Below are 12,905 nucleotides of genomic sequence, written 5' to 3'. Positions count from 1 at the left end.
AGCATAAAATTGGCCCCAGATAGTCCATACTGACCAAAAATCTATTTGAAGTTTATATATATAATTAAACAAAGAGAATAAAATCAATAGTATGGAATGTGGAAGTCATTTCTGGTTCACTACATGACCTTCCACGTGACTTTTCCAGAGATAGTAGTTTCATGCTCAGAATGTACAAGTGATAAACATGGTGATTACCAATGTTAATACGATATAAAATGAATTTCCTCTGCAGTATAAGTACAATGCAGATAGTACATGAAATACATTACTTTCTTGTTGAACAGAACCTGCCTGTGTATGTAATATTTTCTAAGTATTTACTTTGCAAATACTGAAAATATATTAAAAGCCTATAAAGAGCTTTGTTTTGAAGATAAAAACATAAAAGAATACATTTTGTAGGTATATAAGCCTATGTTTTTCCTCAGACATTCCAGATTTAGTGGCTATCATACAAACTGGACAGTTGCAAATGTGTACATTTTTGATACAAAACACAGTAAGATTTTAGTGAAATAACAACTCATGAACCTGAAGCCTTAGGCAAAAATTTAGTAAGTTGCAGAGAAAGTTAGGATAGGGTTTTTTTACAAAAATAAAAATAAAAGGAAAAGGTAAGGGGATATACAGAAAGAGATAAGGGTGCAATCATTATAATTATATACAATATACATTACATGTTGTTGGATATGCATAAGACCCATGACTTTGTATTGGATATGGGTGTAGGAAGGGAGAAGGAGAGGGAGAGGGAAAGGAAGAGGGAGGGGGAGAGGGAAAGGGAGAGGGAGGGGGATCCCAGGCAAGTACCTCAAACTAAGGTAGAGCTTGTGTTCAGGAAAGCTGTGTGTGAGTGTATCCTATTGGGTGTGTCTTGTCAGCTACTTTTATTCCTCTGTCTTGTGTCTTGTGTTGTGCGTTAGTTGGGATTTGTGATTTGTCGCCAGATGGCAGATTGTCCTGTCCAGAGCCAAAAGAATGAGGCTGGAGTGTGTGTGCAAGTAAATCTCGTTTTATTAGAGTAATGGATACATCAAAGGCATTGCGCTTCATAGGAAACCCTACGCTAACTCACTAGAGTCCCTAACTATACTCTAGACATGCTCTGCAGCGTGTGAAGGAAGTTGACTCAATGACCCCCCACTGGGAGCAGCAGGCTTATATAGGAAATGTTTTCGAACGTAATCTCTGACTCCTTCGTAATTCCTGTCTTTGCCCTGTCCGTTTCTCACGGCGATGGGAACGAGGAGACAGGGGACGTGCATCCAACGGCTCATCTGAAGACACCTGCTCCCGAGCAACGGGCTCGAGGTGAGGGGGCAGTGCCACACTGGAATCCTCCTGGGAACTGCTTGGCAAGGGAGGAGCTGGCACTGTCTCTGAAGCTTCCCCCCACAAGTCCTCTGTATCAACTGGGGGCGGTGCGCTCGGCTCCTCGGAAAGGGCGTTACTCGTGGGAACTGGCTGGAGAGCAGGCTGCCCCCCTCCCGCATGATCCTGCTCAGACACAACAATCCCCAACTCTGCTTCTTCTGGCTGCAGAGGCGCCTGAAACTCATGCCTCCCCCCTTCCTGTCCCTTCTGAGTTGGCTGCAGCGCAACACAGATTAATTGTGATGATAATCAGGTCTAGTCCATTTCTGGTCAGGCATTTGTACATCATGTGCTGTAGTATGTTCCATAGGGATGCAAATGATGAGGGAGGGTTCCAGTCGTGTTCTTTGGTTGCTATAAATCTAAGCAATGTGAGCCATTTATCCTAGAACAGGTCTTTTTTGATAGGGTCTTTTCATTGTCTTTTTTGTTTTGTAAGGTTTTCCATCAATGCTACTGTCTAAATTTGTGCATACCACTCTTCTGTTAAGTTGCAGGCTGCCTTCCTCCAGTTGCATGCTATGATTATGCAGGCTGCTATGAAGAATGATGTTAGTAGGTCTTCAAAGAAGATTGGTTCATCTTCCTCAGTGAAGATAGAAAGGGCCATGAAAAGATGTGTGGGCAGTCTTTGGTCTGTGATCAGTCCAACTGCATGGGATATCTTATTCCAGAACTCTTTTATGGTAGAGCACAACCACCATATATAGTAATATGTGCCTGTTTCCCCACATCCTCTCCAACAAGTGGAATCCTTGCTCTGGGTTATTCTGCTTAGGGTGTAGGGAGTCAGGTACTATTTGTGTATTAATTTCAGCTAGTTTTCTTTTAATTTGGCTGAGGATGAGTGCAATGGTTCCTTCTCCCATATTCTGTTCCATTTTATTGGATCAATTTCTGTATTCAAGTCCTGATCCCAAAGCTGTCTGAAGCTGTTTCCTCCGAAAGAAGTTTGCATATGTTTGATAGGAGGCCCTTGTCTGTGATAATTTTTGAAAGAGATTCAAGATTGGATGGCCTGTGCCCTGACCAGAGAGATAGCCAGGAAGTGTTGCACTTGATGGACTTGTAGTCATGTGCAGGGGAATGTTCCAAATTTAATTTTGAGTTGTGCACTCACGAGTGGTGCAGCATTGAGGAAGAAGTCTTGGAGAGTGTGGAACTCCTTGGTGTCCCAGTCCCTGAACTGGGTCCATTTATCTGGATGATATAATAGGGAATGGTTCAGAATGTGTTGTGGGGGGGGGAGGGGGGATATTTTCACCTTCCAGTGCCTCCAGACTTTGAGATCCTCCAGCAGAAAGGGTTTTCTATTGTGGCTACATCTTTCTTGTATTGAAAGTTGAAGGGCAGGGCCTTGATTTTATGTTCCCATGTTTTAGGATGTTCCATTGATAGCCATGCTCTGTTCTATCCCCTTGTATGATGGAGATTAAGTTCCTAAGGTGTGCTACATCATATTACAGTTTTATATGTGGTATTCCCATTCCCTCTTCGTCAGTGGTTTTGTAGAGAACCAATAGTCTTAGGCAAGGGGCTTTTGGGTGAATAAACTTAGCTAAGAGGCTTGGTCATTTCTTCAGTATTGCTGTGGAGAGAACAAGCAGCATCATTTGAAAAAGGAATATATTTTTGGCAAGACGATCATTTTGACTGCTTCTGTTTGGCCTAGCCAGGTAAGTCTTATTTTCCTCAATTTGAATAGAATTGTCATTCAGTACTTCCATTCTATGAAGATTTTTTGGGGTGGTGATTTCCAGGTATTTTAGCTCTATAGGACAAATATTTAATTTTGTTTGTTGTTGGATCATTAGTTGTAAGCTGGGAGTTTAGGCACATCATTTCTGATTTGCTGAAACTGATTTGCAGGCCAGCTAGTTTTCTGTATGGATTAGTGACTTGTATTAATTTGGGTATAGCATGTTCTGGGCTGGTCACCATTATTGCTATGTCATTGACAAAGAAGTTCAACAGGTGAGTTCTACCCTTTTATTTTAGTCCTTTTGTGTTATCCATTCTTAGTGCTCTGGCCAATGTCTTCATCGCCAGTGCAAAAAGCAGGAGTGATAAGTAGCATCCCTGCTTCTTTCCCCTGGCTATGCTGAGCCATTGCAAGTCTCTTCCATTGATCCCTAGGCATCCTCTAGTCCCCCATAGATGCATTTTATGACAGATAAGAATGTGTTTCCAGCTCTCATTTTTGCCAGCACTGAGAATAAGAATTATGATATTGTCAAAAGCCTTGCCTGCCTAGGATGGCTGTTGATTTTTAAGTCTGTTTCTCATAGTGTATAGTGTTGAAGAGTCTGCTTATGGGGTCTACAATTGTCCTTTGTCTTATGGATCCTATTTGATGTGCGTGTATATGGTAGGGAATTACCTCTGCCAGTCTCTCCAACAATATTACGGTGAAGAGTTTAGCATCTACGTTGATGAGAGATACTGGCTGAGCATGTTGTCTGGGAGGGGGGGGGTCTATTCTCACTTTCTGTAGATATTCTGCTATTAAGTCTTCATCCACTTCCACAGGGGCATACACAAGAGGCATAAAATTCTTTAAATTGTTGTGTGATTTTGCCATGGTTGAATTTTTTGTCACCCGTGTTTGTGTTTAGGGATGTGATGGTGGTGCATTCATTTATATTTGTTGGTCTGTTGGCCAGTCATGTTTACAGAATCATCACAAACAGTGACATATATCTGTCCTGACTAAGCCCCTGATGCTCACTGCCTCCTCCATGAAATCAAACTAGGCTATGCAGCAGTTTTCCTGGGCTGGCAAGACAAATCTCTGATGTATCTCCTGCCCGATCCTCAGGATACATACTGTATGCATGATGCCCTTGCTTGGTCCATATGCAAGGCAACATTTGAGTGAACATCTGCCATTGTGAAGAAATGCACTTGCAGGGTCAGGGTATCCTTTTGGGGAGGACATCCTAAGTTGGGATGCGTGTGTCAGAATTAACACCTGGTGTTGTGTTTTTTCCATTCTTTTGTATATTTTGTATTGAATTTTTTGCATTGTAACTCACCTCAACACCTTTTTGTAGAAGGCAATAATAATAATGATGATGATGACGCAGGATCATATACAACTGTATTGTTAGGTACAAACTGAGAACAACTGGAAGGTGTTAAGGAAAGCTGATTAATTTTATCTTGAATGTATGATTTATTTGTCTTGATGACGACAATATGTATTGTTGGTATAAATAAAATAATGATACTGATTATGATGATGTCTTAATATGCCACATCTCAAGTCCTGAGAAGGCATAAATAGGAATTGAGTAGATTGCTAGCTCATTGCTTCTTTGAATTTTATATTGCATACTAGTTGCTGATTCTAGGTGTGCCACTGCATTTCAATTCACTTAGTCACTTTCTTCTCAGCCCCAGATATAAGTGCAAGATTACGAATGAGATGTCACCCTTTGTCTTGGGATGTCCCTCCCCCCATTCCATGGGTTTTGCTGCATTTCCCAGCCTTTATGCATAAGGGCTCGATCATATTGTTATGAGCATGGGGGGTTGGAATGGATGATTTCTATGGGTCACCTTTCCAGCCCGATTTGGAATCCTGTACCTTGGAATGAGGAACTGGCTCTGCTGGCCAATGAGTCCTTTGTTTTGATAATAACAGTGGTCTTCAGGAGAGGATCCCCCCCCCACTCCTGGGAGCTGGCAGAAGTGTGCTTGTAGTTTTGAGTGTGTGCTACAGAATGGCTGGGGCTGCAGGCATGCAGAGAGGCTATTCTCTGCATCATAGCTATAGGATACCCCTGCACCCAGATGGGAAAACTGGATATTGGACTGCTGATGCATTGAACCCCTCCATTCTTGAGCTCAGGTTGGAATGTGTGTAAATAAATAAACCATATTTCATAAAGACACCGCAGTCGCTGCTGAACTTCTTCCCAAAGGAAACCAAACCCTGGACGGGTGCAGGGACCCCGGAAATCTCACTGCTCAGAGATTGGGGGAGGCGTGCAACAATATCCTAAATTAATCATATTTATTTACCTTTCTGTTCTAATCTCTCATGAGCACCTTTTATTTTTCCAAACTGACATGTGATTACTGCATGGCATTTTTCAACTTCATTCAGACTCTTCTGATGGTCCTCCTTTGCTAACATGTGTAACTGCAACTTTTGCTCCTGCATAAAAAGAAAATAGTTAAGTACAAGTTTTTGGTATTGTACAGTATTTGGTACTGTATGAAGTCTAACAAGGTTTTGTTGGTGGGCTCTTGTTTTTTATATCATGTGTTTAGGAGGAATCTTGGGAAGGAGTAATATGAGTGATGCCATCCCAATTTCAGTGATCAAGGGAAGAGGGAAGTATAGCCATGGGGAGGCAATAAGCTACCATGGAAGATGAGGGCAAGGCTATCTACACCTGGTTCCTTGCTCCCACTCCTCCCAAGGATGGGTTCTTGGTTGCTTATCTGCTGTACCCACAGGCCTGGGCATGCTGTTGTTTAACGCCAGATCGGTACACAATTACAACACACTCATCCATGACTTGATCATGGATGAGGGTGCCAATCTGGTGTGTGTTACCAAGACTTGGGTGGGTGAGCTGGGAGGAGTTGATCTGAGTGAACTTTGTCCACCTGGATACTCAGTGCAACACCAGCACAGGAGACAGTAAACTAGAGTTACTGATGGTGTACTGTCCAATCTTCTGCCCAGCAGCTTCTCTGACTGAGCTGGTGGAGGCTGTCTTGGCTGTGGTGTTGGAAGAGCCCAGAGCAATAGTCCTGGGTGGTTTCAATATCCATGCTGAGGCTACCTCTAGTGTTTGGCTCGGGACTTCATGGTCTCCATGATGACCATGGGGCTGTCTCAAGTTGTCACTGGACCAACACATAGAACAGGGCACACCCTCAATTTGGTTTTTGCTCCAGATGGAGGAAAGGGTGGTCTGGAGATTGGGGGGATGGATTTTACCCCATTGCCATGGTCAGACCACTTCCTGGTGAAGTTTGGACTTACAGCTCCAATCCCTGCCTGCAAGACTAATGGAATGCGCTTGATTCCTGAATGTCCTGGGGGGGTTCCAATAGATAGAGCAGATGAACCTGTGGAAGCCCTTGACACGCTGTGGAAAAATGTGATGTGTTGGGCTTTTGAGACAGTTGCCCCCGAGTGCCCTCTCTGGCATTGTGGAGCCCAGTTTCCATCTTCATTGGCAATCACTCGTGGCCAAGTAAGATTGTCTTCCAGGGTAAGGTCTTTAACAGTGGGTCCGTAAGTGACTGTGGAGGCCAATTCTGGATCCACACAGCCTCCCACAGTGAGGACATAGGTTTCCAGATGGTCACGATGAAGATTTGCTTGACGTGCCTTCCGCTTACCTCTTTTTTCCTTTCGCCCTGTACTCGTGCTTCTTCAAAGTCCGTAGCACCTTTGATAATGGCCAACCTCCAATTGGGATGCTCATGGGCGTTACATTTTTTATATTAGCTTTAAGAACATATTCAAACCTCTTTTGCTATCCACCAATATTCCATTTTCCATCCTTAAGTTGGGAGTAAAGTAGCTGCTTTGAAAGACGGTGATCAGGCATTCGAACAACATGGCTGGTCCAGCGAAGTTGATGTTGGAGGATCATTGTTTCAACACTGGTAGTCTTTGCTTCTTCCAATACGCTAACATTAGTCCACCTATCTTCCCAAGTAATTTGCAGAATTTTCCAGAGGCAGCGTTGGTGGAATCTTTCAAGAAGTTGGGAGTGATGTTTATAATGTTCCGTGTTTCACAGGCGTACAGTAAGGTCAGTAGTACAATGGCTTTGTAAATAAGCATTTTGGTCTCCCTGCGAATATCCCGATCCCCGAACATTCTACGCTTCATTCGGGAGAATGCGGCACTCAATGTCAGCTTTTACAGAGAGATGGCTGCCAAGATAAGAAAAGTGATCTACATTCTCCAGCGTTGCACCATTCAGCTGGATTGATGGTGCTACAGAGAGATTGGTTCGCACCTGCTGATGAAGCACTTTGGTTTTTTTTATGTTAAGCGAGAGGCCAAGCTTTACATATGCTTCTGCAAAGACATTTAGGATAGTTTGAAGATCTTCTGCTGAATGTGCAGAGACTACATTAACATCAGCATATTGAAGTTCTACAACAGAGGTTGTAATTACCTTACTTTTTGCTTTCAGCCTACTGAGATTAAAAAGCTTTCCATCTGTTCAATATGTGATTTGCACACCAGTGGGAAGTTTCCCCTCAACAAGGTGTAGAATCATGGCAATGAAAATAGCAAATAAGGTTGGAGCAATGATGCATTTCTGTTTGACGCCTGATCCCACTTTGAATGGATCACTTTGAGAGCCATTGTTGTCCAAAATTGTCGCCGTCATGTTGTCATGGAGGAATCACAAAATATTCACAAATTTATCAGGGCATCCAATTTTCAGAAGGATGGTCCAGAGAGCAGTTCGATTTACAGTATCAAAGGCCTTAGTCAGATCAATAAAAGCCATATACAGAGGTCAGTTTTGCTCCCTGCATTTTTCTTGAAGCTATTGTGCAGTGAAGATCATGTCCACTGTCCCCCTGGAAGAGCGGAAACCATTTTGGGATTCAAGGAGGATGTCTTCTGAGATAGGTAGGAGGCGATTTGCGAGGATTCTTGCAAGGATTTTACCTGCAGTAGCTAGAAGAGAGATGCCTTGGTAGTTCCCACAATCTGTTCTATCACCCTTCTTGGAAAGAGCGATAATTATAGCATCCCTAAAGTCTTCCGGGATCTCCTCCCTCATCCAGATTTTTTTGATGAGCTTATGAAGTTGTTGTGTAAATTCAGGCCCACCTTCTTTAAAGACTTCAGCAGGAATCCCATCAGGTCCACTAGCTTTGTTATTCTTCATTTGATTAATGGCTTTACTGACTTCATCCAAATTAGGGGATACTGCAAGCTCATCTCTAATTTGTTGTTGTGGGATTTGCGGGAAGATCTCACCAGCCACATAAGAGTTACGATTAAGGAGGTCGTGGTAATGCTCTTTCCAACACAGTGCAATAGATTCTTTATCCTTTAGAAGTTTGGTGCCATCTATTGAACGTAAGGGATTTGTACCGTAATTTGTTGGCTCATAGATGGCCTTTGTGGCATTAAAAAAGCCCCATGCATTATGAGCATCTGCAAAATGTTGGATTTCTTGAGCTTTCTTTCTCCACCAGGCATTCTTAAGTTCTCTAGTTCTTCTTTGGACCTCAGCCTTTGCACTGGCATAGATGTTTTTCTTAGCAGCACAGTTAATGTCTTTTTGCCATATCTGGAAGCCTTTCCTTTTCTCGTCAATAATATGTTCAATCTCACTATCATTCTCATCAAACCAGTCCTGATGTTTCTTAGTTTGGTGTACAAAGCCCTACGCAACTTGGGACCAGGATACCTGAAAGATCATCTTACCACTTATATACCCAGTCTATCACTGCACTCTACAGGTGAGGGCCTCCTGCAGATACCATCACATCAGGAGGTCCATTCCACACAACACAGGAAAGGACCTTTAGTGTTGTGGCACCTATCCTTTAGAATTCCCTCCCCTTAAGTATTATTAGGCAGGTGCATCTCTTGTTATCTTTTCAGCACGTACTAAAGACCTTCCTCTTTCAACAAACTTTTTAAGTAGAGACCTTATCCCTGTCTGCATCTGTTTTTGAACTGCTTTTTAAGATGTTTTTAAACATTTTTTAAAAAGTTTTTAAGGTGTTTTATTTTTAAGATGTTTTGTTTTTTGAGATGTTTTAAGATATTTATAGTGTTTTGTCTCCTGTTTGCCACCTTGGGCCCCTTCTAGGGTGGCAGGGCCAGCACCAGATTGCAGAGGGCCCTTGCAGGTGGTAGCGCAATGGCAGCACTAATTCTGCTACCAGGAGCTTCAATAGGCCCAGCCACACGAGCACACGCACACCTATCATCACCCAAGTTGACAATCATGCACATGCAGCGTCCTAACATGACAATGCGGTGACATGGGAAGTGGTGCAGCCAGCCTGCGCTGGCAGTGAGGGTGGGGTGTTGCCTCAGAGGATGGCTCCTGTTCTGTGATCCACGTCAGCATCAGATTGCGGAGCACATGCTTTTGGCATCACAGTATCACAGTGGGGTACCTATAGGAGCACCCCCTAAAAAAAGTAAATTAATGTTTCAAAGGTAAATTAATATATATATTAAATGACAAATTGGGGGAGAGGAATGTCTTGGGAAGCCAAAGAAATTCTTGGGGGGCAGAATGTGGCCATGGGCTGTGAGTTAGCTACCCCTTCTATAGTTACTTCTTGTCTTCCTATATAAATTTTTTTGTAGCGTTGCACTTACTCTGAACACTTCAGTGCAGGTGTGTGGCAACAACTGCTGAAGCAGTCATGGCAAGCGGAGTGTGCAGGCAAGGTGAGCGGCTGAAGTGAGCAAACTGCAACGTGAATGCTTCAGTTGCCCATTTCGGCAGTGGCAGCTGCAGAAGCAGCAGGCAAAGGAGGACGGAAGGTGAACTGCAGCCATGCTGGGCTCAAGGCTTGGGGGCAGTGGGAAAGCTGGTTAGTGGCTCATGCATAGGGTTGCCATACTGCCCAGTTAGCTGGGTTGTACCTGGATTCTAGCCATGCTACCTGGTGCCCGCTTAGCCCGTTACACAGCCTGGATTCCCAACTTTCTTTAAAAAAAAAAGAAAAAAGAAATCAAGTTTCTAGCCCAGGGGAGGGTAATGGTTTGTGAGTGCCTGTGTGTGTTTATGTGTGTGTGAGTCCCTGTGTGTGTGTTTGGGGGTGCCTGGAGTGTGTGTTTGGAGATTCCTATGGTGGGTAGATGTTTGTAGGTGCCTGGGTAGCATGCAAATTTTCAAAATTAATAAATAACAGATTTTATGCCGTTTCAGCTATACACCTTTTTTGGGACTAAGCAACTGAAGATACTTCAGAGAGAAGTTTCAGAGCCTAGCAATGAATATATGTACTTTCTGGAGCATGGACAGTCAAATGAATGTGTGACTCCAGTTGTCAAGATTAATATTGTGTGTTGGCTTATAATATAAGCTACTGAACAGATTCTCATTCAAAGATTCAAGTTCCTGAAAAGCTATTTGGCACCTTATATGTCAAATATGACTTCTAAGTTTGGGTCATTCTAATATCATTGGGTTAATTATTGAAAACATCTGTGGTCAAAATGACCTCAACACTGTTTCCTTGCATTTATTGTTCTGTTATTACCTTGGCACTCAGTTGTGCCTGCTTATCTCTTGTTCTTCTGCTCAGGAGTTCATGTACTTACTGGGCATGGCATGCCCAGTAATTTCATGGCATAATAAATATGAATGCAATGCTGCACCTAGTTATGCTGTGGCCTGTTATGTATGCTCTAGCTAATGGTTTTCAAAGGGACTAAGTGAGTGTAACTGGCTGCAAAATTGCAGCCTATGTTAATTTAATTTGGATTTTAAAATTTCTGCTATCCATCTGTGTCAAAGACTTGGCGCTTCTTAAATATAAAGGTTTCAATACTGAAGCTATTTTTCCCCTTTAAATTTATTACTTAGAGTTAATTTTCACAACCAGACTGGCTGCAGCCATGCAGCAAGTGTAATACACATTACAGCTTGCTGTGTGACCAAATAGTTGTCTGATTTCTTTTCACATTATTTTTCAATTGATGGTGAGGTTAATAACATTTCCCTACTTCATTTTGGGTTAAGAGCAATCTAGGTAAGCAACAGAGGCACCACTTGAATTTGTGAGGAGCAGTAGCATGTAACTTACCATGCAGCAAACACTAATTTATGAATATGAAACGAAACTCAGTTCTAACACTGAAGTTATGATATGATTTTTTAAACTGTAGCTTCTTTATTGCCATATAGGAGATTTGTTTGAAGAGAAAGTCTGCTTGCAGGTACATGTGGCAGCTATTTGAAATGGCAGACTGGGACACTAGATCATGACTTGAGTACATCTGTTCCAGAGAGGAATGTATTCCATTTGAAATGATAGGCTGGGATGTGTGAGTAAATCTTCTCTTGTGTAGTCATCCAACCTGCTACTCAGACAGTGGACTAACGTGTTTCGACAAACACATCTGCTCAAAAGTAAGCACCCTAGACTGCCATGTTAAATAGCAGGCTAAGAAGCCTCTCCTGCAGCAGCTCTACTCATGAGTAAATGCCGCAACTTATCACATATTATGTCTCTTTCCTCTTAACTGTGTACTACAATTTTGCAAACACCAGCACAAGAACAAAAAGGAACAATTTTACAAGACTGGAAAAGATTTATTAGAATAAATACATCAATTATTTGCAATAATTCTGCATAATCATTAATTGAATATTTGTGTCTATAAAATAGATTACATGCACTTCTTAAACAGGAAGTCTAACTTAAAAGTGAAATAAGACAAACACATTTTACGTTGCCTTTGATCTTTAACTTGTAGCTTTATCTCCCAGGTCAAAGGACACATTATTCAATTTCACCATATTTTGTGTAAAATCACTGTAGCGTTGAAGATGACTTTCAGTACAAATGTCATGGTACTTAAGACTAAACCGGACTCCAGTTTTTGAGCTTCTTAATTAAAATCACAGTTTATAATGGTCTGACAGTATTATCTTTATTCTTTCCAGTTGAGCAGCAACAGAATTTTCACAGCTTTTAGTCAATCAAGCTTAGCAATGTTTCAACTGCTCTCTTTAATTTTGAAGGTGGTTCAGCAGAGTGACTAAAGTGATCTGGCACTCTTATTTTCTATATTGCAATGGAAGAAGAGTAATGCACTGTCTCCTTCCTTCATATTTCTTTCTTATCAAATCAAATTCAAATACAATAAAAATGCAGCGGGGGAGAAACAGATATCTAAAACCCTGTTTATGAATAATTTTAATTATAAATATTAGCCTGAAAACACAGAAAATGATATTTCCCAAACCATATCGTTTAACTGTAAATTTACTTGCAAAAACATATTGTATGTCATTATACTAGCAAAGAGAGTTGGAGAAATGTTGCTATGCAAAATAAAAATGTCCAAATTTGTTAACAAAACAACAACAAACCCAAGTATTAAGAAAAGTTTGGATAAGCATTTCTGCAGTTCTCTGCATAAGAGATATAACTAAAATAGACATTTGAAGAAAGACCAACATCACTGTTGTGCACTCCATGAGAACAACCCTCCTTAAGAGAAGCAAAAAGCTAGGATCAAAACCTTTGACATTTTAATAGTTATTGTGGTTTCTTACCATTTCATTAAGTTTCTTTTGTAAAGAGTATTTTGAAATCTGTAATAATAAAAAACCAATACACTGTCAGATTATAGAGAACTATTAATGGATTTTAAATGCATTAGCAATTATTTGTAATTATGTTAGTTTTAAGGAATTGGAAATTTCTAACAGAAATGTTATACCAATATGAAAACTGCATTCTAACTATTTATAAGTAACTTTGAAAATAAGCCCACAGTGTTACTAGCTTGCCTGCTTGCACATACCCAGGTTATTTATTTCTGGTGT

The 12,905-nt window shown here is 41.4% G+C and overlaps 2 protein-coding genes across 2 annotated transcripts in view; both read right to left on the bottom strand.

Annotated features, from left to right (window-relative positions):
* LOC133377993 (coiled-coil domain-containing protein 73-like) overlaps positions 1-3,958 on the bottom strand; it is a 50,609-nt gene extending 46,651 nt beyond the window's left edge. The window contains exon 1 of the mRNA XM_061612780.1: positions 3,758-3,958. Within this exon, the coding sequence (XP_061468764.1) occupies positions 3,758-3,958 (201 nt within the window). The remainder of the gene's footprint in view (positions 1-3,757) is intronic.
* A 1,437-nt stretch (positions 3,959-5,395) lies between these two features.
* The window catches only part of LOC133378305 (coiled-coil domain-containing protein 73-like), a 67,649-nt gene continuing 60,139 nt past the window's right edge, over positions 5,396-12,905 (bottom strand). Inside the window, exons 6-7 of the mRNA XM_061613125.1 lie at positions 12,633-12,671; positions 5,396-5,539 (exon numbers count right to left, since the gene is read on the bottom strand). Of these exons, the coding sequence (XP_061469109.1) occupies positions 5,396-5,539; positions 12,633-12,671 (183 nt within the window). The remainder of the gene's footprint in view (positions 5,540-12,632; positions 12,672-12,905) is intronic.

This window comes from Rhineura floridana, chromosome 2 (assembly GCF_030035675.1).
Source record: "Rhineura floridana isolate rRhiFlo1 chromosome 2, rRhiFlo1.hap2, whole genome shotgun sequence".
NCBI lineage: Eukaryota > Metazoa > Chordata > Lepidosauria > Squamata > Rhineuridae > Rhineura > Rhineura floridana.
Note: the sequence above shows the minus strand (reverse complement) of the source record. Positions and strands in the feature narration are given on the sequence as shown.